General features: G+C 45.2%; 1 protein-coding gene across 1 annotated transcript in view; it reads right to left on the reverse strand.

The window, feature by feature from the left end:
- Positions 1-246: 246 nt before the first annotated feature.
- The window catches only part of LOC128696956 (sodium/mannose cotransporter SLC5A10), a 166,982-nt gene continuing 142,377 nt past the window's right edge, over positions 247-24,851 (reverse strand). Inside the window, exons 14-15 of the mRNA XM_053788388.2 lie at positions 1,805-1,893; positions 247-1,037 (exon numbers count right to left, since the gene is read on the reverse strand). Of these exons, the coding sequence (XP_053644363.2) occupies positions 822-1,037; positions 1,805-1,893 (305 nt within the window). The 3' untranslated portion in view covers positions 247-821. The remainder of the gene's footprint in view (positions 1,038-1,804; positions 1,894-24,851) is intronic.

Consider the following 24,851-nt stretch of genomic DNA (forward strand, 5'->3'; position numbering starts at 1 on the left):
TATATATATAATGTAAAACTGCAAAAATTATTTTAAATAATTTACCCGAATATATGCAGTAACTGTAGCTTCAGATCGTTGTAAGTAATTAACCAGTTCCAAAGTGCCAATACTGTTAGTGCAGAATATCATAAGATATGGCCCTACTGTATCAAATTTATTTTTAGTGTTTTTGTAAACTTTATTGACACACTTTAGATCGCATGTAAACTCTGCCCCAGAATAATCCTGGAGATGCTACTTAAACCAGTGTTCTTGTCACATTTTTCTGTATTTAAAGTTTAATCTTCTTCCTGGGATTTGATCCATTTTTTTTTATTTTACCAGTGATTCCATTACAGTTTTGTAGCTATTGGGTCAGCCATTTGTGTGGCATTTTATCAAATGCCTTTGGCCAATGCATTTTAAAACTATTTAAAAAGTAAATTTTTTATACAGGATTTGAGAGATGAACGACAATAACATCACTCAAAATTCACTAGTTCGCAGACATAAGAATTTAGGCTGATTAAGTGAAAGTTTTCTGTTGCACTTTCTCAGTGTTTCTTCAAAACTTGCATGTCACTGACAAATTTCTATCTTGGGATATTCCTTGATCTAGGGATTCTTTTAATTATGGTAGCATTTCTTGAGGCATACAGACAAAAAAGTTAAAAAATTAAACTGAATCAAGATGACCCTTTTTAGCCTGATGGTCTAAGTTTGAAATTTCTCTACTTATATATTGCACACATCCCTTCCACTAGTGATATCAAGGGAAGTATTTTGTCCCCCAAACAAACACTGCTTTTACAAAATGGAAAAAAAAACATTTAATTCTGTTACAATATATTCTCATACCCTAACTGATGGAGTTTTTCTCGTTGAATTTCATAAACTTCTTCAGTAGTAAAAGGATTGATAGAAAAGAATGTATACAATACTAAAGTGAGAATAAGGATGATCACCAGCATGAAGTTGAGTAGATAACTCTCCCATCGTTCTTGATGCAAGTTGGTTAGCTGAGTGATGTGTTCATTCATAGCTATTGCTTGTTGCTGCAGGAGAAGAATAACTTTTCGGTTAATACAGTGTTATTTCATTTGGGTAGCACTGAGCCTATAGCAGTGATACAACAGCAGTTCTTGCATTAACTCCCTTGAAGGGAGTTCATACAGTAGCCCAGGTTTGTCAAGATTGAAAAATAAACCAGTTCTATACTGCATTATTATACAGTATTAGATCCTTATAGGTTTAGCACTAATGATTATAATAATATTATACAACATTAGCTATATATCATATCAAATGAAACCCTCTTTCTCTCCCACTAAGCTAATCTAACACTTCCACTCTTGTCTCTCACTTTTCTCAAGTGATACTCATGGCTTAAAATAAAATTCACCCAAAAATTAAAACATAATGATATGCCCAACTCAACCATATCAAGTTATTAAGCCAACCATCACTGGTAAATGTTCTTCACTTATCTTCTATATATAACAGCCTAACCTTCCTAATCTTACCAGTTATGTTCATTTGATGTAAACATACTGATGGTGGAAATGTATTATTTCCACATTGATTTCAAGGTTTATAAAATAAATTCTTACATCCTCAATCATATATTGAGAATTAATGGTAGCAGGTGGTGGTTCTTGATAGCAGGGAAATGTTAAACTTGTAAGGCTTACCATACAAGTTTTACAAGGAGGTAATCCGATTTGATCTGATGACAGGGAGGGTAGTTCTAATTTTTGTCCATCACTGAGGTATCCCACCTAAGGAATTCATTTCTTTTGTACATTTATTAAATTGTCCTTACCTGTGCTTTTTCTGAATTATCAAATCCTAGGAGCCAATTGAAAAATCGCAGGTACCACGGTGTCATGTAGTGTAGGTTGTCAGGAGCAACTGGAAATATTTAATATATCTGCATAAAAATGAATACAATTTACGACAAAATGGTAACATGTAATAATCAGTACAGTTAAAGAATGAAACACTTGTGCAACACTTGGGAACCTTTATTGTGGAAATGTTTCACCAGTCAGTGGCTTCTTCAGTGCAACACAGAAAAGAATAGTGAAAGATGAGTACAGTGGACCCTCGGTTAACGACATTAATCCATTCCAGAGAGCTCGTCTTTAACTGATTCTGTTGTTATCCGAATTAATTTTTCCCATAAGAAATAATGGAAATCCAATTAATCCGTTCCAGACACCCAAAAGTATTAAACAAAATAATTTTTCACATGAAATATACATTTTCCTACACAGAAAACAATGAGACATGCAGAATAAACAATACTAAAATGACACTTACCTTTATTGAAGACTTAGTGATGAGTGATGAGATGGGAGGAGGGGAGAGGGTGGAGGTGTATTATTGTTTGGAAAGGGAATCCCCTTCCCTAAGGACTTTAGGTACCAAGTCATTTTCTGGGGTTACCTCCCTTCTTTGTTTTTTAATGCTACTAGGACCAGCTCGAGAGTCACTGGATCCCTGTCACACCAAAAATCTGTCCAGAGAGCTTGTTTCTGGCGTCTCTTGTCATTGTAAAAGTCACCAGCATGGCTTGCAACAGCTGTGTCAGGGTGATGTTCATCCATAAAGGCTTGCACCTTTGTCCACATTGTACAAATGTCCTTAATTGTTGAAGAAGGCAACTTCCTCCATCTCTCTTCCCCCTCTGAAGCAATTTCCTCAGCTGTGATCTGTTGCTGTTACAGATGAAGCTCTTGCAGCTCATCAGTGGTTAGCTCTTCATCGTTGTCCTCCACCAACTCTTCCACATCCTTGCCACTAACCTCCAACCCCATGGACTTCCCCAATGCCACAACAGATTCCACAACTGGCATAGGCTCCTCAGGGTTAGCTCCAAACCCTTCAAAATCCCACTCTTGTACACATTCTGGCCACAATTTTCTCCAAGCAGAGTTCAAAGTCCTGCAAGTCACTCCCTCCCAAGCCTTACCTATAAGGTTTATGCAACTGAGGATACTTAAGTGATCTTTCCAGAACTCTCTTAGGGTCAGTTCAGTGTCCAAGGTCACTTCAAAGTACTGTACTTTTGAAACACTGCTTTGGTGTACAGTTTTATTAAATTTGAAATGACCTGCTGGTCCATGAGCTGGAGGAGAGGAGTGGTGTTAGGAGGCAAAAATTTAACTTTGATAAAAGTAAACTCCCCCACAGGATGAGCAGGAGCATTGTCTAATACCAGGAGGCACTCGAGTTCCAATTTATTTTCCAGGAGGTATTTTTTCACACTGGGGCCAAACACGTCATAGAACCAATCGAGGAAAACGTCCCTAGTAACCCATGCCTTACTGTTTGCCCTCCACATTAATCACAATTTAGGCTTGAAGACACTGTTTTTCTTGAACACACTGGGAATTTCAGAGTGATACACGAATAAAGGCTTCACTTTGCAATCACCACTAGCATTACTACAAAACATGAGAGTTAGCCTGTTTTTCATAGGCTTGTGTCCTGGGAGTGTGTCTTCCTCCTGAGTAATGTAAGTCCTGTTTGGCATTTTCTTCAAAAATAGGCCTGTTTTGTCACAACTGAACACTTGTTGGGGTTTTAATTGTTCAGCCTCTGTGTACCCCTTAAAGTCCTGCACATATTTTTCAGCAGCTTTTTTTGTCAGAACTGGCAGCCTCACCATGCCTTACCACACTGTGTATGCCACTACAGTTCTTAAATCTCTCAAACCAATGTTTGCTGGCTTTAAATTCACTAACATCAGCACTAGTTCCAGGCATTTTCTTAATTAGATCATGCAAGTGCCTTGCCTTTTCACCTATAACTGACTGTGAAACACTATCTCCTGATAATTGTTTCTCGTTGATCCACACCAACAGCTTCCTTGAGTGCCTTTTTGTTGGCCAAGATAGTAGCAATGGATGTATGGGGTTTGTGATACAACCTGGCCAGCTCGGAGACACGCACTCCACTTTCATATTTTGTGATGATCTCTTTCTTGAATTCAATAGTATTTCTCACCCTCTTTACCACAGGGCTGGCACTAGAAGCTTTCTTTGGGACCATGGTGGCTTATTTAACAGTTACAAGCACTAAAAACAATGGAATACAAAATGTATCGCATGTACTCGTGGAATCATCCTCACTGGCTTGTAAACAATGGCACACTAGCTGTACATGGAGTGGCTGGGCTGCTCACTTCATGCGGACACGTTCGGGACGAATGACTTTAACCGAGTTTTTTGTCATTAATTGAGCCAATATTTTGACGCAAAAAGTGTCGTTATCCAATTTTTATGTTATCCGTTGACATCGTTAACTGAGGGTCCACTGTAGTTTGCAGTAATCGGTCCCTCAGCCTGGAGTCAATGTGCCCAGTCTGTCAGTCTTGAGAAATGTACAGCATGTGTGCAGAGAAGTGGTCTATATATTGTAATAAGGCGAGTTGAAGCAGGAGGTAGTCACCGGTGGAAAAATCCACCAGTGTAAGTAGTGTCTCATTCTTCAACTTACTGGTTTTGTAGAGCATTTACATCACTTCTGTACATATGCTGTACATATGCTGTACTTTTTTTTTAACACATCTGCCGTTTCCCACCGAGGCAGGGTGACCCAAGAAGAAACAAAAACCCCCAAAGAAAGAAAAAACTTTTATCATTCAACACTTTCACCATCGCTCATACATAATCACTGTCTTTGCAGAGGCACTCGGATACAACAGTTTAGAAGTCCCTCCAAACTGCCAGTATACCAAACCCATCCTTTAAAATGCAGGCATTTTACTTCCCATTTACAGGACTCAAGTCCGGCTACCTGGTTTCCCTGAATTCCTTCACAAAATATTACCCTGCTCACACACTAACAGCTCATTCGGTCTCAAAAACCATTCATGTCCATCAACTTCTATCTAACATGCTCAGGCATGCTTGCTTGAATTCCAAGCCCCTTGCCTACAAAACCTCCCCTCTTCAAGGGGGGCTCCTTGGCGTGGTGAAGAGGCTCTTGGTCTGAGGAATTAGACCTGTCGGTCTTCTTCCTCAGACCGAACCTAATTACCCCCCAATCTCCCCTCCCCTATCCCATCCTCCCCTTTTTCCTTTCCTCCTCCTCCTCCCCACCCCTCCCTTTTGCCCTTCCTCTTTTTGGCCTTTGGGATTTCTCCCACAGGCGCGCTAGTTCCTAGGTAGGGGAAAGGATACCGGGGTCCATCCCATTCCGTTGAGGTTCTTGGCAGTGGCGTAGTTTGCCGTGGAATCTGGATCGCCTGGGGATGTCCCGATCCCTCTCCGGTATCCCGGAGTAGGTTTCGGTGTCTTTCGGGCGACGGGTGTATCTCTGGAAGCCACCTTTTGGATTCCGAGGGTGGTGGCCGAAGGAGGTATGCTTTGTGATGGATATCCGGCCGCCCTCTCTTTTGTCCACCGAGGTAGCTCGGCAGATGTGAGGTTGCTATCCCGGATTGTTAGTTTACTAGCATGATGGGTAGGGTATGGCACGGGTTCCATGCTGCATCTGCGCTACTTGCGGTGCTGAGGTCCTCTTGGGCGCGGAGGGAGATTTCTGGCCCTTTCATTCCTCCTAGGAACTATCCCTCCCCGGTCCCCCCTTTTTTTATTCTTTTTTTATTTTTATTTTCTTTTCTTTCTTTTTTTTTCTTAACAAAAAGAAAGAAGTAACCTAACCATGGCAGCCCTAGTCCATGAACCTCCTACCCCCGGGCCCCTTCTTGATACCGCACCCCGTTCTGACCCCGCCTCGTCTTTGGACCACTCTTCAGACACTCCTCATGCCTCTTGCCGGTGCTGTTTCCTCACCCGCTTCAGGTACTGAGGCCTCGACTGACTCCTTTGATTTATCGGACCTTCGCTCTCCTCTGACTATGCTTCCGGCCTCTCCCTCTACGGTGCGGCAATTTTCAAATCGCTGACCCGTTCCACATCGGACCAACTCTGGTCCCACGCCTAAACGCCAACGACAATTAACTGCTGATGATACTTCTCCACCTTCTTGTTCTTCTCAGAAACGATCGACACGTCCTTCACTACCTTTCCACGCTCGGTTTCAGACTGAACAATGGACTAAATTCTTCACTTTACGACCGACTTCCTCTACTGCCTATCTTTCTGACCACAGTATTGGCAAGGCACTCCTACGCCATGTTGGTAAAGATATTTCTTTTCATGCTCTTAAGAGCGGTACGCGCATCACAGTAGAGAATGCTACCCAGGCTCATGAGCTCTCTTGTCTTTCCCATATCGATACTGTTCCTATCACTCTTGAAAAACATCATTCCCTCAATTCTTGTAGTGGTACCGTCATTCTGCCCCATACCATAGTTCAACAAAATTTCCAGACATGTGGCACTGACATTCTTGAACAGCTGGAACTCCAAGATCTCCCAATCCTCAAGGTAGACACTTACGTTCTTCCTGCCCGCGGGCGGAGACGATACCCTAGCAATGTGGCTCGTTTAACTTTTGACAGCCGAGAACTCCCATCCTCAGTTTATATAGCAGGACATCGGTTACAAGTCCGAAAGGTGATCCCTACACTGCAACAGTGTAGAAATTGCTGGCGATTTGGCCATCCAGCGAAATATTGCAGATCTATCTCCGAATGCCCAGTCTGTGGTGCCGATGACCATTCTAATACGTCTTGCAATCGATCTCCCTCTTGCCTTAACTGTCATGAGGCTCACCCTTCGTACTCTCGCCGTTGTCAAGTCTATTTAAATGAGTGGGAAATCCGTTACCTCAAAGAGACAGAAGGTCTCCCTTATGCCATGGCAGTTTCTCATCTCCGCCTCCAAGGGAGACTCCATGTTTCTTATTCCCGTGTTTCAAAACGTCCCCCCACTTCTGGTATCCCATCTTCTACACCCACCTCTGTGGTTACCTCTCCCATAGTCACTCCTGTATCTAATCCTTTTGCTGTCCTCGGCTCAGACGTCCCTACTTCAATGCCTCAGTCTGATCTCGCTTCTTCGTGTTCTCTCTCACAAGCCTCAGTAGCGACGAGATCTCGTATGACACCTCCTCCCAATCGTCCCTCTACTTCTCAAAAGACAAAAAAAGGTCCGTTAACACCTCCTACCCATCTTCCACCTCCTCATTTTACCCTCCCTGTCTCTGTCCCTGGTTCTCCCCCTCTCACTGGCTCTGTTACAAGTGTAGAGGTTCACCCTCCTCCTCGTACTGTACCTTCCTCCCCTGTTCCCTCCCAAGTTTCTTCCTCTTCTGCCACCTCCCAGGTTTCTGCCTCTTCTGTCCCCTCCCACGCTTCGCCCCCCCCCCTACCTTGGTACAGTCCAATACAGTTCGAATCTTTACTCATCCTCCCCCTACCGTTTCTAATATTGTCTCCCATACGACGTCTCTGAATTCCGAAACACTTGAAGCAATCTCGGAATATATTGCAGAGACCAAATCATCAATGGACACTGATCCACCCTCTGTTCCTTCTCTCTCCTCTCCTCCATCTGCGCAACTCCTTTCTTCACAGCGCACCGTTCCTTCACTGCTTGAACGTTTTCCACTGCCTCCGCATGTGGACTTTTCTAACCCCTCTAGTCCGTAGGAACCCTTACCTGCGGATTTCAAGTATCTTTATCATTGCCAATCATGGCCTATTTACAGTGGAATATACGCGGCCTCAGGGGTAATCGGGGTGAGCTTCAGATGTTACTCTCCCAATTTGCCCCTGTTGGTGTTTGCTTACAGGAACCAAAATTACAGTCTGCTGTTATCTCTCCCATCTCAGGTTATAATTTATTGTATTCTTCAGATCCTTTTCCTGATGGGACCTTTAATGAAAGTGCCCTTCTTCTACGCACTGATATTCCGTACCATCAGCTATTTGTTCATACTTCGCTGCATTACACAACAGCCTGTATCCACTTGCATAGGTGGTATACGCTCTGTTCTTTATATCTCTCTCCTTCTCGAGCATTATCTATTCCGGATATTGCCTTTCTTGTTTCGTCATTACCGCCACCGATTCTGTTACTTGGTGATTTTAATGCCCACCATTTCCTCGGGGGGGGGGGGTCTCACTGTGATTCCCGTGGAATTCAGTTAGAGGCTTTTCTTGCCACCCACCCCCTCCATGTTTTAAATACAGGTACTCACACTCATTTTGATCCTCGGACTCATACTCTCTCTTGCATCGATCTCTCAGTCTGCTCTTCCTCTGCCGCATTAGACTTCACTTGGTCTGTTCTCCCGGACTTACATGACAGCGATCATTTCCCAATCATTCTTACTTCCCCTTCATATTCACCACCTCTTCGCATCCCACGCTGGCAATTTGATCGGGCAAATTGGAACCTTTACTCACACCTAACTGTTTTTAGAGAGGTTCCTTCTTCGTCCTCCATCGATGAGCTTTTACACCTCTTCTCGTCCTCCGTTTTAACCGCAGCTTCTCATTCTATACCCCAAACTTCGGGCAGGCATTCTCAGAAATGCGTGCCTTGGTGGTCTCCTGCTTGTGCTCGTGCAGTACGTTTGAAATGCGCTGCATGGGGCAGGTACCGGTACAATAGAACCACAGAGAGACTCCTTGATTTTAAACAGAAGCGTGCGATCGCTCGCTGTGTCATCCGTGACGCTAAACGCACTTGCTGGCGAGATTGTCTCCACCATCACCTCTGCTTCCTCTGAGTGCAGTCTGGAAAAAAGTACGAAAACTGAGTGGTAAATATTCTCCTGACCCGGCTCCTGTTCTGCGGGTTGCCGGTGTTGATATAGCAAACCCAGTAGATGTTGCCAATGAAATTGGCAATCATCTGGTCCGTATTTCTCAGGGACTCCATCTATGCCCCTCATTTCTTTCCTCAAAGTCTGCCAGAGAGTTAGCACCCTTGGACTTTTCTTCTCTCAGAGAAGAACAGTATAATGTGCCTTTTACACTGCAAGAACTGGAGGCAACACTCTCAGCTTGCCGATCATCGGCAGCTGGGCCCGACGACATTCATATTCGTATGCTACAACATTTACATCAGTCAGCCCTTGCAGTCCTATTACGCCTTTACAATCTTATTTGGTCACAAGGAGTTCTTCCACAGCTGTGGAAATCCACCATTGTGGCATGCAAAGAGTACGTAACCTTTATTCGGCGCATGGACACACCCTCATTTACAGGCTATCTCCCCCAACCAGCAAACCAGGTTGCTAAGAGTTGGTGATGGGGCCCCATCGTTCAACTAGTGACCAGGTTCTAGCCAATAAGAAGGTGGGATTGGCAATCGCAGAGGTTATGTGGATACCGCTCTCCTGTCTGCCCTTGTCATTCCCATTCTAGAGCTGGTTGAGCACGGTCTGCTATCTTGTGGCTTCTATTTCTGCCTTGCTTACCGTGACGTGCACTATACTTATTACTGTACATAGTGTACATATTGCTGTTCTAAATTGGTGAAGGATAATATAAGTCTAAACTTTTTCTGCTGTGTTTCTTTTGCTCCCATTACACCTGGGATAACAGGCCTTTGAAATCCTAGGTTGTAATATGGGTAGCCTGTCCGAGAGCTGGAGCTGGACTTAGAGAAACGGTTGAGCTTAGGGTGAAGCTTGTAGCAGGAACATTGTGTAGCTTGCTGTCTCGCTTCGCTTTACAAATTTTGCGTGTCAGTTGCTTATAATCAGCCTTGCTATTGTGTGATCGTTCAACAGCTCGCTACTAGCTTGTTCAGTGTGCTCGCTTCGCTACGGTCAATCTTGTGTGCAGTCGGCTTTGCTTGTATGCGTATTCTGGAATCGTACTGTGCATAGCTAAGCGTGTTCTGCAAATTAACGTGTTACGTTGGGGTATTCGTACTGTGCATAGCGAATAACTTATGCCACCTAGACGAGTCAGACGCCTGGTGTCGGCATATACTTTGCATAACCTACCTAAATTGTCCCTACAGCGTTGTTGGCAAATTGCTCGTTCCATTGGCATTCCCTATAAACGCACTCTTACAGCTGCGCAACTGCGTTCACTTATTGCTGACAAACTTATTGAAGAAGAGATGGCACATCAAACTCCTCCCTCTATGGGAGCTAGGGAAAAAACTCCTATGTTCTCGCATGAGGAAGATGATACACCTACGGAGCAAGATGGTCAGTATAGTGCAGCTGGGTTGTCTCGAGGTGAATCAGCGTCCTTGGCAAAAATCACGCTGGAGCAAACTAGGGAACAGAGAGCATTCGCAAGGGAAGAATTTGATAGGGAAAGAGAAAGGAGGCAGTTTTCGCATTCTGTAAACGATTTCAGTTTACAAAAAGCAGTACAGCTTGTTCCCCGCTTCAATGAGGCCGAACCAGAGCAATTTTTCGAAAGCTTCGAAAATCAGGCTCGAGCCTTGAGGTGGCCGGAACAGCACTGGGCAGCGTTGGTTCATACAGCATTATTGGGTAAGGCACAGGAATTTACGTCGGTATTAACTGACGCTGAATTCTCTGATTATCAAATAGTGAAGACCACAGTGTTGGGAGCATATACATGTATCCCAGCTAAATATCGTAAGACCTTCAAATTGAACAGGCGGCAGCTTGGTCAATCCCTGGTGGACTTTGTGAGACAGCAAACCAAAGCTTTTACCAGCTGGTATAAAGCGAGTGGTGTCTCTAACTTTGAGGAGCTGGTGCAGCTTATTCTGATTGATAACCTGCTGGAGTCTGTGGGACCCGAGGTTCGTGTCTTTCTGCAGGATCGTGACTTAACCACTGCATTGGAGGCAGCCAGGTGGGCTGATACCTTCGAAACGAACCGCTCCTTGTCCGAGTGGTCCCGTCTCTCTTTTCAACAGTCTGGCGTGAGCAGAGATCGACAACATTGGAGAATGAAGTGCCAGCCGGAGGGAGAGCGTCTACGTCATCCAACTAAGTCACCTGGTGAGCCACGCTTCTCAACATATGGTCCCCCTGCGGAGAGGCAAACTACTTATGGAGCATCTCGACAACAATATCCAGAGAGGCACCAGCCAGAACGACACCACTTGCAACGTCATCAGGGAGTAAAGGGCAAGCCTGTCGTCTGCTTCAGGTGTAATAAAGTAGGTCACATCAGTTCCAACTGCCCCCAAAAACCTCAACCCATCGGGAAAATCTCTAATATCCCTAGTAACATGTCCCCTAGAGAAGTAGAAAAAGGTATGGCCCCTTATTATTGCGAAAGTCTTATTTCCCTTCAGGAAAACTCAGAACCAACTAAAGTAAATACCTTTAGAGATACTGGAGCATATTGCTCACTTGTCAGAGAAGGAATATTACCCCTTTCAGAGAATACTTCTTTGAATTCCTCAGTTTTATTGGAAGCATTTGGAGGAGCTATATATTCTGTTCCTTTGCATAAAATTTATGTACAGTGCAAATATTACACAGGGTACTTGACTGTAGGTGTCTCAAAAGGATTTCCCATGAAAAATGCCATGTTATTACTGGGTAATAACATTACTACTGTTAGTTCGTGTCCTGAACCTATAATGATTAATGCTTCTCCAGTGTTGGCCATAACTCGGGCAACATCCCAAGGGTTGTCTGGAGAGAATGTTGACCTATCCTTGGACGACTCCGATCTCGGAATAGCCACGTTGTTTTATGAGACACACCGGCCGGAGTCTCGTAAATCAAGTGAACAGACCCCGATCAAGCCTTCCTATTCCCAGGTTGCAGGATTGCCAGATGTCTCTGTTTCCATGCCCGAGGGACTGTCCTTCCGGGAGGAACAACGAAAGGACCCTTCTTTAAAATTCACTTTTCAGGCAGCCATGGGTAAATCCTCTTTGGGTCATCCAGTCAAGTATGAAGTTAAAAATGATTATTTGGTCTGCACTGAGACTGGTAAGGAGATAGAGGGCCGGCAATTATACGACAGGTTAGTGGTTCCAACCAAGTATAGACCTCAGATATTAAATATAGCTCATAATACGTCATTAGGAGGTCACTTGGGAATTACAAAAACCTTGTATAGAATCACAAAAGAATTTTATTGGCCAAAATTAAAGAAAGATGTGAAGAATCATATTAGGTGTTGCTGAGAATGTCAGCAAGTTGGAAAACCTGGACATTCCATTAAACCTGCACCTCTCCGACCCATACCTGCTGATGGAGAACCTTTTGCAGATTTAATTATAGATTGTGTAGGTCCACTACCTAAGTCAAAGTCTGGAAACCAGTATTTATTTACAATTATGGATAAAGTAACCAGATATCCTGAAGCAATCCCTATGCGTAGTATCAATACTAAAGCTATTCTCAAAGCTTTAACAAAATTCATTTCTTTTTTTGGCATTCCTAAAACTATACAAAGTGATCAAGGTACTAACTTCACTGCCAAAGCATTTAGGGAAGTATTAACTAGGTTAGGGATAATTCACAACTTATCCACTGCCTATCACCCTCAGTCCCAAGGCGCCTTGGAAAGATTCCACCAAACATTAAAAACAATGATGAGAAGTTTTTGCATGCACTTTCCGACAGATTGGGATGAATCTCTACCGTTGTTGCTGTTCTCAGTACGAGAGACGGTGCAAGAGTCTACAGGGTATAGTCCGTTTGAGCTGATCTTTGGGCACAATGTACGAGGTCCTCTTCGGGTGCTCAAAGAAGGATGGATGGGAGAAGACTTAAGCTCAGCACTCTACAACCCGTCTTCAAGGTTGCAGGTGGCACGTGAGTTAGCCAAGGCTAACCTAAAGACAGCTCAAAGTAAGATGAAACAGAGGTATGACAGAAGTGCACAATTCCGCTCCTTCCATCCAGGAGACAAGGTGTTGGTGCAGGAACCTATACCTGGCCACACCTTGAAAGCTAGATTTACGGGACCTATGCAGATAGTAAGTAGATTATCTGATTTAAATTATGTGGTAGCTCCCATTGATAAGACCTCAAAAACAAAAACTTACCACATTAATCAAATCAAGGCCTTTCATACACCAGATAAAGTCCCAGTAATGACTCTGTCCTCTACCTCTGAGGACGACTCTGACTCTTTGCACTCTATCTCTGAAATTAATACTAAACTTTCAAATTCTGTCCTCCTCAAGGATCCTAGCCCGTTAATGGATGGATTATCTGAAATACAAGCAACCAATTTAACTGAGCTTCTACAGTCATATCCTAATATTTTTTCGGATGTGCCGAAAAAATGTACGTTAGGTTACCATGATGTAGATGTGGGAAAATCTAAACCAATTAAACTCTCCCCCTACAGAGCTAATCCTGAAAAGCAAAGGCTACTTCAGCAGGAAGTAGACTTCTTGTTAGAACATGGTTTAGTGGAGGAGTCATCTAGTCCATGGGCTTCACCGTGCATCCTAGTAAAAAAGGCTGATGGAGGGTTTCGTATGTGCACAGACTACCGTAAAGTGAACGAGGTCACAATTACAGATGCTTACCCTCTTCCTCGTCTGGATGACGTAATTGACTTTGTGGGTAAGGCTACTTTTGTGTCCAAATTAGATCTCCTTAAAGGTTACTATCAGGTACCTTTGACAGATAAGGCGAAGGAAATCTCTGCCTTCGTAATTCCAGGAGGTCATTATCAGTATACAGTTACCCCCTTCGGAATGAAAAATTCCCCCTCTTCATTCCAGAAACTCATCCATCAGGCTATTAAAGGACTTGAAGGCACGGCAGCATACCTAGATGATATTGTTGTGGTGTCTGATACTTGGGATCAACACCTACTTAGACTTAAAGCTCTGTTTGAGACCTTTAAGAATTCCCAATTAACAGTTAATTTATCTAAATCTTCCTTTGGCCAGGCCACTGTCACTTTTCTAGGCCATGAAGTAGGTAGTGGTAATGTTGCACCTAAACTTGCTAAAGTTCTTTCGATTAAAGAATATCCAGTTCCTCATGATAGGAAATCTCTTCAACGTTTCCTAGGCATGATCGGATTTTACAGAAGATTCTGTAAGAATTTCTCAGATATTGTAGCCCCTCTTACCTCTCTTACCAGTCATAAAGTTCCCTTTATTTGGACTTCAGATTGTAACACTGCTTTTAATAAAGCAAAAAGATTATTGTGCTCTGCACCCATTCTCCTGTCTCCAGACTTCTCCAAACCTTTTTCATTACAGGTTGATGCTTGTGAGTCTGGGGTTGGGGCGGTACTATTACAAATCGGGAACAAGGAGCTGCAGCCAATCGCATACTTTTCAGCCAAGTTCCAGCCACATCAGAGAGCTTACTCTACCATTGAAAAAGAAGCCCTCGCGCTGGTACTGGCTTTGGAGCATTTCGATGTTTATGTGGGCCAGACATCGCAGGTGGTCACAGTCTACAGTGATCACAACCCGTTAGTCTATCTCCAAGCCATGAAGAATCACAACACAAGGCTTATGCGTTGGACGCTCAGGCTGCAGCCCTACAACATAAAAATTAAATATATTGCCGGCAAAGAAAATGTGTTGGCAGACTCTTTGTCAAGAGTCTAGTTTAATATTTTATTTAGGTTAGGATGTATTTGTGGTAAACCCCTTTCAAGCTCTTTTTTTTTATCCCCTGATGTGGGGTTTTTTTTTAGTGAGGGGATACGGGCTACCGTCCGCTTGTATCTTGGACCTATGTTGGCCTATCTGACTGCTGTCTCGCTCTGAGTTTAGGGTTTGGCTTTTGGTCACTAGGAAAGCTGAGCTCTATCTAAGAGTTGGATGGTGGAGAGGATAGGCGGTCCCATTATTTTGTGCCATGGCGGCACGGTTACCACTGGGAGGTGGCAGCCTAATCCTGAGCCTTCTCGGGGGTGGGGGTGTGGCATGCAAAGAGTACGTAACCTTTATTCGGCGCATGGACACACCCTCATTTACAGGCTATCTCCCCCAACCAGCGAACCAGGTTGCTAAGAGTTGGTGATGGGGCCCCATCGTTCAACTAGTGACCAGGTTCTAGCCAATAAGAAGGTGGGATTGGCAATCGCAGAGGTTATGTGGATACCGCTCTCCTGTCTGCCCTTGTCATTCCCATTCTAGAGCTGGTTGAGCACGGTCTGCTATCTTGTGGCTTCTATTTCTGCCTTGCTTACCGTGACGTGCACTATACTTATTACTGTACATAGTGTACATATTGCTGTTCTAAATTGGTGAAGGATAATATAAGTCTAAACTTTTTCTGCTGTGTTTCTTTTGCTCCCATTACACCTGGGATAACAGGCCTTTGAAATCCTAGGTTGTAATAACCATTGTTCTCCCTTTCCGCAAACCAGGCACTACGGAACATGAAACCTCCCACTTTCGTCCCATTGCTCTTACCAGTGCAGTTTGCAAAGTAATGGAATACCTAGTAAATAGACGTTTAGTGTGGTATTTAGAGACACACAACACTCTCTCCACTCGTCAATATGGCTTTCGTAAGGGACGTTCTACCATAGACCCCTTACTATGCTTGGATACGTATGTTCATAATGCCTTTGCGAATAACCACTCAGTTATTGCCATATTTTTTGACCTTGAGAAGGCATATGACACAACTTGGAGGTATAATATTTTAGCCCAAGCCCACTCCTTAGGCCTTCGAGGCAATCTACCATCCTTCCTTAAGAACTTTTTAACTGACAGGCATTTCCGTGTTCGGGTTAATAATGTGCTCTCCCCGGACATTATCCAAGCTGAAGGTGTCTCCCAGGGATGTGTTCTGAGCACAACACTTTTTCTCCTTGCTATTAATGATTTGGCCTCTAGTCTTCCATCAAATATTTGGTCATCACACTATGTTGATGACTTTGCTATTGCCTGTGCAGGCGCTGACTGTCACCTCATTACAGTTTCTCTCCAACATGCAGTCGACCGTGTTTCCAATTGGGCCACCACACGTGGGTTTAAATTTTCCAGCACTTAAACCTACCAAATTACTTTCACTAGACGCTCTGTCATTTCCGATCATCCTTTGTACCTCTATGGCTCCCGTATCCCTGAACGTGATACAGTCAAGTTTCTGGGCCTCCTCTTTGATTCTAGGTTATCCTGGAAACCTCACATTACCTCTCTGAAGGCAACTTGTCACAGCCGGCTGAACCTTCTTAAAACCCTTGCTCATCTTTCATGGGGAGCTGATCGTCGAACCCTCCTTCGCCTACATTCCACCCTCATTTTATCGAAACTTGATTATGGTGACCAGATCTATTCAGCGGCATCTCCTGCTACTCTCTCTAGTCTTAACCCCATTTATCACCAAGGATTACGTTTATGCCTTGGTGCTTTTCGCTCTTCCCCTGTCGAGAGCCTCTATGCAGAAGCGAACGTTCCATCCTTATGCGATCGTCGTGATGCCCATTGCCTGCGCTACTATGTACACTCTCATGACCTCCGCAATCCTTCCATTTATAGAATGGTCACTAATATTAGTAGACATTCTTTATTTGTTCGCCACCCCTGTTTACTCCGTCCCTTCTCTCTTCGCCTTCATTCGCTCTCGTCTTCTCTTCAACTACCACCTTTCTATGTACATGTAGCATCTCACTTTTCCCTACCCCCCTGGGAAGTTCCAGCTGTTCGAGTCTGTTCTTTCTCCCTCCCTTGCTTGAAAGCCCAACTGTCTACGGTCGCTTCCCGCTCTCTTTTTCTTGACCACTTTCACTCTCATTCTCATGCCATTGCTGTGTACACAGATGGCTCTAAGTCTTCTGACGGTATAGGATTCGCAGCAGTGTTTCCAGACAGCGTCGTACAAGGGCATTTACTATCTTCGGCTAGTATTTTTACTGCTGAATTGTATGCCATCCTTACAGCACTTATCTGTATTGCATCTATGCCTGTGTCATCATTTGTGGTTGTCTCAGACTCCCTTAGTGCTTTACAGGCTATACAAAAATTTGATACACCTCACCCCTTAGTCCTCCGTATCCAACTTCGCTACGCCGCATCTTTACCAAGCATAAAGATATTGTTTTTTGTTGGGTCCCTGGTCATGTTGACATACAGGGCAATGAACAGGCAGACACTGCTGCGCGGTCAGCAGTACATGACCTACCAGTTTCTTATAGAGGTATTCCATTTACGGACTATTTTGCTGCAATATCTTCCCACCTTCACACCCGTTGGCAACAACGTTGGTCTACTATGCTCGGTAACAAACTTCAATCTATTAAACCGAGTATAGGTTACTGGCCGTCTTCTTATCACCAGTGTCGAGGTTGGGAGACTACTCTCTCCCGTCTTCGCATTGGCCATACTTCTCTTACTCCTGGATATCTCATGGAGAGGCGTCCTGCTCCTCTCTGTGAGAATTGCCAAGCTCCATTATCAGTCAGCCACATTCTGTTGGATTGCCCACTTTATCAACGAGCACGCAGAATTTACCTCTGTCGTCGTCTTCGCTCCGCTACTCTCTCTTTACCTTCCCTTCTCGCTGATGGACCCACCTTTCATCCGGACTCTCTCATTGACTTTTTGACAACAATTGACTTACTTCACAAATTCTGATACCTTCAGCCCTTTCTACTTCAATCTCTTGCTACCCTCTACCCCCGTACTATCCTCTGCCCCGCTGTTTTCTGTAACCTGCTGATCATCCCTCCTCCCTTCTGCCGCCCAATACCCTCGCTTCCTTCCCTACCCTGCAGCGCTGTATAGCCCTTGTGGCTTAGCGCTTCTTTTTGATTATAATAATACAGTGGACCCCCGCATACCGATTTTAATCCGTGCAAGAGGGCTCATTGGTATGCGAAATAATCGGTATGCGAATGAATTTTCCCCATAAGAAATAATGGAAATCAAATTAATCCGTGCAAGACACCCAAAAGTATGAAAAAAAAATTTTTACCACGTGAAATATACATTTTCCTACACACAAAGAGAAGGATACATGCACAATAGTAGAGTAGTACATGCACAGTATATATTGTGCATGTACTAGTCTACTAAATGAAGAATAAATGACACCTTTATTGAAGATGCAGCAATGACTGATGAGACACTGTGTCCTGGGAGTGCCTTTTCCTTCTGAGTACTGTAGGTCCTGTTTGGCATTTTCTTCCAGAACAGGCCTTATCACACTGTGTATGTCACTACGATTCTTAAATCTCTCAAACCAACCTTTGCTGGCTTTAAATTCACCAATATGAGCACTAGTTCCAGGCATTTTTCCCTGTTCACCTGGGTGTTAGTCGACTGGTGTGGGTTGCATCCTGGGAGACAAGATTAAGGACCCCAATGGAAATAAGTTACAGTCTTCGATGACACTGACTTTTTTGGGTTATCCTGGGTGGCAAATCCTCTGGGGTTAATTGATTCTTGGTATATTCTCAATAAGCCACACCAACAACAGTGCTACAGCAGCAGCAGACGATGCTACAGCAGCAGCAGACGATGCTACAGCAGCAGCAGCAGCTGACAGTGCTACAGCAGCAGCAGACGATGCTACAGCAGCAGCAGACGATGCTACAGCAGCAGCAGCAGCTGACAGTGCTACAGCAGCAGCAGACGATGCTACAGCAGCAGCAGACGATGCTACAGCAGCAGCAGCAGCTGACAGTGCTACAGCAGCAGCAGACGATGCTACAGCAGCAGCAGCAGACGATGCTACAGCAGCAGCAGCAGCAGACGATGCTACAGGAGCAGCAGCAGCAGACGATGCTACAGCAGCAGCAGACGATGCTACAGCAGCAGCAGCAGCTGACAGTGCAGCAGCAGCAGCTGTACCACCAATAGTAGCGATGGTTGATTGGGATTTATTATACAACCTGGCCAGCTCGGAGACACGCACTCCACTTTCATACTTATCAATGATCTTTTTCTTCATCTCTATAGTAATTCTCACCCTTATTGCTGTAGGGTTGGCACTAGAAGCTTTCTTGGGGCCCATGGTCACTTATTTTCCAGATAAAAATCACGAAAAACACTGTAATAATACGAAATGTTATGATTGTATGCTTGGATGCTACCGCGGAGGCTGGCTGGTAAACAATGCCACCGGCGGAACATGTGAGGCTGGCTAAGGCGCACATTGGACGCGTCTCGGACGAACAGCGGTGAGTGGGTTTTTAAGCGGTATGCGAGGCAAAATTTTTGCGATTAAAGCAAGCGGTATGCGGATTAATCGTTATGTGATGCCAACGGTATGCGGGGGTCCACTGTAATACAAAACCTCCTTTACCCCTTCCCTCCAACCTTTTCAAGGACAACCCCTACCCTGCCTTCCTTCTCCTACAGATTTATATGCTCTACAAGTCATTCTACTTTGTTCCATTCTCTCGAAATGACCAAACCACTTCAACAACCCCTTTTCAGCCCTCTGACTGATATACATTTAGTAAATCCACACCTCCTACTAATTTCCACACTCCGAATTCTCTGCATACTATTTACACCACACATTACCCTTAGACAGGACATCTCCACTGCCTCCAGCCACCTCCTTGTTGCAGCATTTACAACCCAAGCCCTCTTCAAGGGGGGCTCCTTGGCATGGTGAAGAGGCTCTTGGTCTGAGGAATTAGACCTGTCGGTCTTCTTCCTCAGACCGAACCTAATTACCCCCCAATCTCCCCTCCCCTATCCCATCCTCCCCTTTTTCCTTTCCTCCTCCTCCTCCCCACCCCTCCCTTTTGCCCTCCCTCTTTTTGGCCTTTGGGATTTCTCCCACAGGCGTGCTAGTTCCTAGGTAGGGGAAAGGATACCGGGGTCCATCCCATTCCGTTGATGTTCTTAGCGGTGGCGTAGTTTGCCGTGGAATCTGGATCGCCTGGGGATGTCCCGATCCCTCTCCGGCATCCCGGAGTAGCTTTGGGTGTCTTTCGGGCGACGAGTATATCTCTGGAAGCCACCTTTCGGATTCCGGGGGTGGTGGCCGAAGGAGGTATGCTTTGTGGCGGTAATCCGGCTGCCCTCTCTTTTGTCCACCGAGGTAGCTCTGCAGATGTGAGGTTGCTATCCCGGATTGTTAGTTTACTAGCATGATGGGTAGGGTATGGCACGGGTTCCATGCTGCATCTGCGCTACTTGTGGTGCTGAGGTCCTCTTGGGCGTGGAGGGAGATTTCTGGCCCTTTCATTCCTCCTAGGAACTATCCCTCCCCGGTCCCCCCTTTTTTTATTCTTTTTTTTATTTTTATTTTCTTTTCTTCTTTCTTTTTTTTTCTTAAAAACAAAAAGAAAGAAGTAACCTAACTATGGCAGCCCTAGTCCATGAACCTAATACCCCCGGGCCCCTTCTTGATACCGCACCCCGTTCTGACCCCGCCTCGTCTTTGGACCACTCTTCAGACATTCCTCATGCCTCTGTACCTATTGCCGGTGCTGTTTCCTCACCCGCTTCAGGTACTGAGGCCTCGACTGACTCCTTCGATTTATCGGACCTTCGCTCTCCTCTGACTATGCTTCCGGCCTCTCCCTCTACGGTGCAGCAATTTTCAAATCGCCGACCCGTTCCACGTCGGACCAACTCTGGTCCCACGCCTAAACGCCAACGACAATTACCTGCTGATGATACTTCTCCACCTTCTCGTTCTTCTCAGAAACGATCGACACGTCCTTCACTACCTTTCCACGCTCAGTTTCAGACTGAACAATGGACTAAATTCTTCACTTTACGACCGACTTCCTCTACTGCCTATCCTTCTGACCACAGTATTGGCAAGGCACTCCTACGCCATGATGGTAAAGATATTTCTTTTCATGCTCTTAAGAGCGGTACGCGCATCATTACCGTACAGAATGCTACCCAGGCTCATGAGCTCTCTCTCGTCTTTCCCATATCGATACTGTTCCTGTCACTCTTGAAAAACATCATTCCCTCAATTCTTGTAGTGGTACCGTCATTCTACCCCATACCATAGTTCAACAAAATTTCCAGACATGTGGCACTGACATTCTAGAACAGCTGGAACTCCAAGATCTCCCAATCCTCAAGGTAGACACTTACGTTCTTCCTGCCCGTGGGCGGAGACGATACCCTAGCAATGTGGCTCGTTTAACTTTTGACAGCCGAGAACTCCCATCCTCAGTTTATATAGCAGGACATCGGTTACAAGTTCGAAAGGTGATCCCTACACCACAACAGTGTAAAAATTGCTGACGATTTGGCCATCGAGCGAAATATTGCAGATCTATCGCCGAATGCCCAGTCTGTGGTGCCGATGACCATTCTAATACGTCTTGCAATCGATCTCCCTCTTGCCTTAACTGTCATGAGGCTCACCCTTCGTACTCTCGCCGTTGTCAAGTCTATTTAAACGAGCGGGAAATCCGTTACCTCAAAGAGACAGAAGGTCTCCCTTATGCCATGGCAGTTTCTCATCTCCGCCTCCAAGGGAGACTCCCACGTGTTTCTTATTCCCGTGTTTCAAAACGTCCCCCCACTTCTGGTATCCCATCTTCTACACCCACCTCTGTGGTTACCTCTCCCATAGTCACTCCTGTATCTAATCCTTTTGCTGTCCTCGGCTCAGACGTCCCTACTTCAACGCCTCAGTCTGATCTCGCTTCTTCGAGTTCTCTCTCACAAGCCTCAGTATCGACGAGACCTCGTACGACACCTCCCAATCGTCCCTCTACTTCTCAAAAGTCAAAAAAAGGTCCGTTAACACCTCCTACCCATCTTCCACCTCCTCATTTTACCCTCCCTGTCTCTGTCCCTGGTTCTCCCCCTCTCACTGGCTCAGTTACAAGTGTAGAGGTTCACCCTCCTCCTCGTACTGGACCTTCCTCCCCTGTTCCCTCCCAAGTTTCTTCCTCTTCTGCCACCTCCCAGGTACCTGCCTCTTCTGTCCCCTGTCACGCTTCTCCAGTTCCCTCACCCCTTTCACCCCCCCCCCTACCTTGGTACAGTCCAATACAGTTCCAATCTTTACTCATCCTCCCCCTACCATTTCCAATATTGTCTCCCATACGACGTCTCTGAATTCAGAAACACTTGAAGCAATCTCTAAATATATTGCAGAGACCAAACCATCAATGGACACTGATCCACCTTCCGCTCTTTCTCTCTCCTCTGCTCCATCTGCGCAACTCCTTTCTTCACAGCGCACCATTCCTTCGCTGCTTGAACGTTTTTGGTCTGTTCTCCCGGACTTACATGACAGTGATCATTTCCCAATCATACTTACTTCCCCTTCATATTCGCCACCTCTTCGCACCCCACGCTGGCAATTTAATCGGGCAAATTGGAACCTTTACTCACACCTAACTGTTTTTAAAGAGGTTCCTTCTTCGTCCTCCATCGATGAGCTTTTACCCCTCTTCTCGTCCTCCGTTTTCACCGCAGCTTCTCATTCTATACCCCAAACTTCTGGCAGGCATTCTCAGAAATGCGTGCCTTGGTGGTCTCCTGCTTGTGCTGCAGTACGTTTGAAACGCGCTGCATGGGGCAGGTACCGGTACAATAGAACCACAGAGAGACTCCTTGATTTTAAACAGAAGCGTGCGATCGCTCGCCGTGTCATCCGTGATGCTAAACGCACTTGCTGGCGAGATTATATCTCCACCATCACCTCTGCTTCCTCTATGAGGGCAGTCTGGAAAAAAGTACGAAAACTGAGTGGTAAATATTCTCCGGACCCGGCTCCTGTTCTGCGGGTTGCCGGTGTTGATACAGCAAACCCACTAGATGTTGCCAATGAAATTGGCAATCATCTGGTCTGTATTTCTCAGGGACTCCATCTATGCCCCTCATTTCTTTCCTCAAAGTCTGCCAGAGAGTTAGCACCCTTGGACTTTTCTTCTCTCAGAGAAGAACAGTATAATGTGCCTTTTACACTTCAAGAACTGGAGGCAACACTCTCAGCTTGTCAATCATCGGCAGCTGGGCCCGACGACATTCATATTCGTATGCTACAACATTTACATCAGTCAGCCCTTGCAGTCCTATTACGCCTTTACAATCTTATTTGGTGACAAGGAGTTCTTCCACAGCTGTGGAAATCCGCCATTGTTCTCCCTTTCCGCAAACCAGGCACTACAGGACATGAAACCTCCCACTATCGTCCCATTGCTCTTACCAGTGCAGTTTGGAAAGTGATGGAACGCCTAGTAAATAGAGGTTTAGTGTGGTATTTAGAGACACAACAGTCTCTCCACTCGTCAATATGGCTTTCGTAAGGGACGTTCTACCATAGACCCCTTACTACGCTTGGATACGTATGTTCGTAATGCCTTTGCGAATAACCACTCAGTTATTGCCATATTTTTTGACCTTGAGAAGGCATATGACACAACTTGGAGGTATAATATTTTAGCCCAAGCCCACTCCTTAGGCCTTCGAGGCAATCTACCATCCTTCCTTAAGAACTTTTTAACTGACAGGCATTTCCGTGTTCAGGTTAATAATGTGCTCTCCCCTGACTTTATCCAAGCTGAAGGTGTCCCCCAGGGATGTGTTCTGAGCACAATGCTTTTTCTCCTTGCTATTAATGATTTGGCCTCTAGTCTTCCATCAAATATTTGGTCATCACTCTATGTTGATGACTTCGCTATTGCCTGTGCAGGCGCTGACTGTCACCTCATTACAGTTTCTCTCCAACATGCAGTCGACCGTGTTTCCAATTGGGCCACCACACGTGGGTTTAAATTTTCCAGCACTAAAACCTACCAAATTACTTTCACTAGACGCTCTGTCATCTCCGATCATCCTTTGTACCTCTATGGCTCCCGTATCCCTGAACGTGATAGTCATGTTTGTGGGCCTCCTCTTTGATCGTAGGTTATCCTGGAAACCTCACATTACCTCTCTGAAGGCAACTTGTCACAGCCGGCTGAACCTTCTTAAAACCCTTGCTCATCTTTCATGGGGAGCTGATCGTCGAACCCTCCTTCACCTGCATTCCACCCTTATTTTATTGAAACTTGATTATGGTGACCAGATCTATTCAGCGGCATCTTCTGCTACTCTCTCTAGTCTTAACCCCATTCATCACCAAGGATTACGTTTATGCCTTGGTGCTTTTCGCTCTTCCCCTGTCGAGAGCCTCTATGCAGAAGCGAACGTTCCATCCTTATCCGATCGCCATGATGCCCATTGCCTGCGCTACTATGTACGCTCTCATGATCTCCGCAATCCTTCCATTTATAGAATGGTCACTGATATTAGTAGACATTCTTTATTTGTTCGACGCCCCTGTTTACTCCGTCCCTTCTCTCTTCGCCTTCATTCGCTCTTGTCTTCTCTTCAACTACCACCTTTCTATGTACATGTAGCATCTCACTTTTCCCTACCCCCCTGGGAAGTTCCAGCTGTTCGAGTCTGTTCTTTCTCCCTCCCTTGCTCGAAAGCCCAACTGTCTACGGTCGCTTCCCGCTCTCTTTTTCTTGACCACTTTCACTCTCATTCTCATGCCATTGCTGTGTACACAGATGGCTCTAAGTCTTCTGACGGCGTAGGATTCGCAGCAGTGTTTCTGGACAGCGTCGTACAAGGGCATTTACTATCTTCGGGTAGTATTTTTACTGCTGAATTATATGCCATCCTTACAGCACTTATCCGTATTGCATCTATGCCTGTGTCATCTTTTGTGGTTGTCTCAGACTCCCTTAGTGCTTTACAGGCTATACAAAAATTTGATACACCTCACCCCTTAATCCTCCGTATCCAACTTTGGCTACGCCGCATCTTTACCAAGCATAAAGATATTGTTTTTTGTTGGGTCCCTGGTCATGTTGACATACAGGGCAATGAACAGGCAGACACTGCTGCGCGGTCAGCAGTACATGACCTACCAGTTTCTTATAGAGGTATTCCATTTACGGACTATTTTGCTGCAATATCTTCCCACCTTCACACCCGTTGGCAACAACGTTGGTCTACTATGCTCGGCAACAAACTTCAGTCTATTAAACAGAGTATAGGTCACTGGCCGTCTTCTTATCACCAATGTCGAGGTTGGGAGACTACTCTCTCCCGTCTTCGCATTGGCCATACTCGTCTTACTCATGGATATCTCATGGAGAGGCGTCTTGCTCCTCTCTGT

This window comes from Cherax quadricarinatus, chromosome 31 (genome assembly GCF_038502225.1).
Source record: "Cherax quadricarinatus isolate ZL_2023a chromosome 31, ASM3850222v1, whole genome shotgun sequence".
NCBI classification, from domain to species: domain Eukaryota; kingdom Metazoa; phylum Arthropoda; class Malacostraca; order Decapoda; family Parastacidae; genus Cherax; species Cherax quadricarinatus.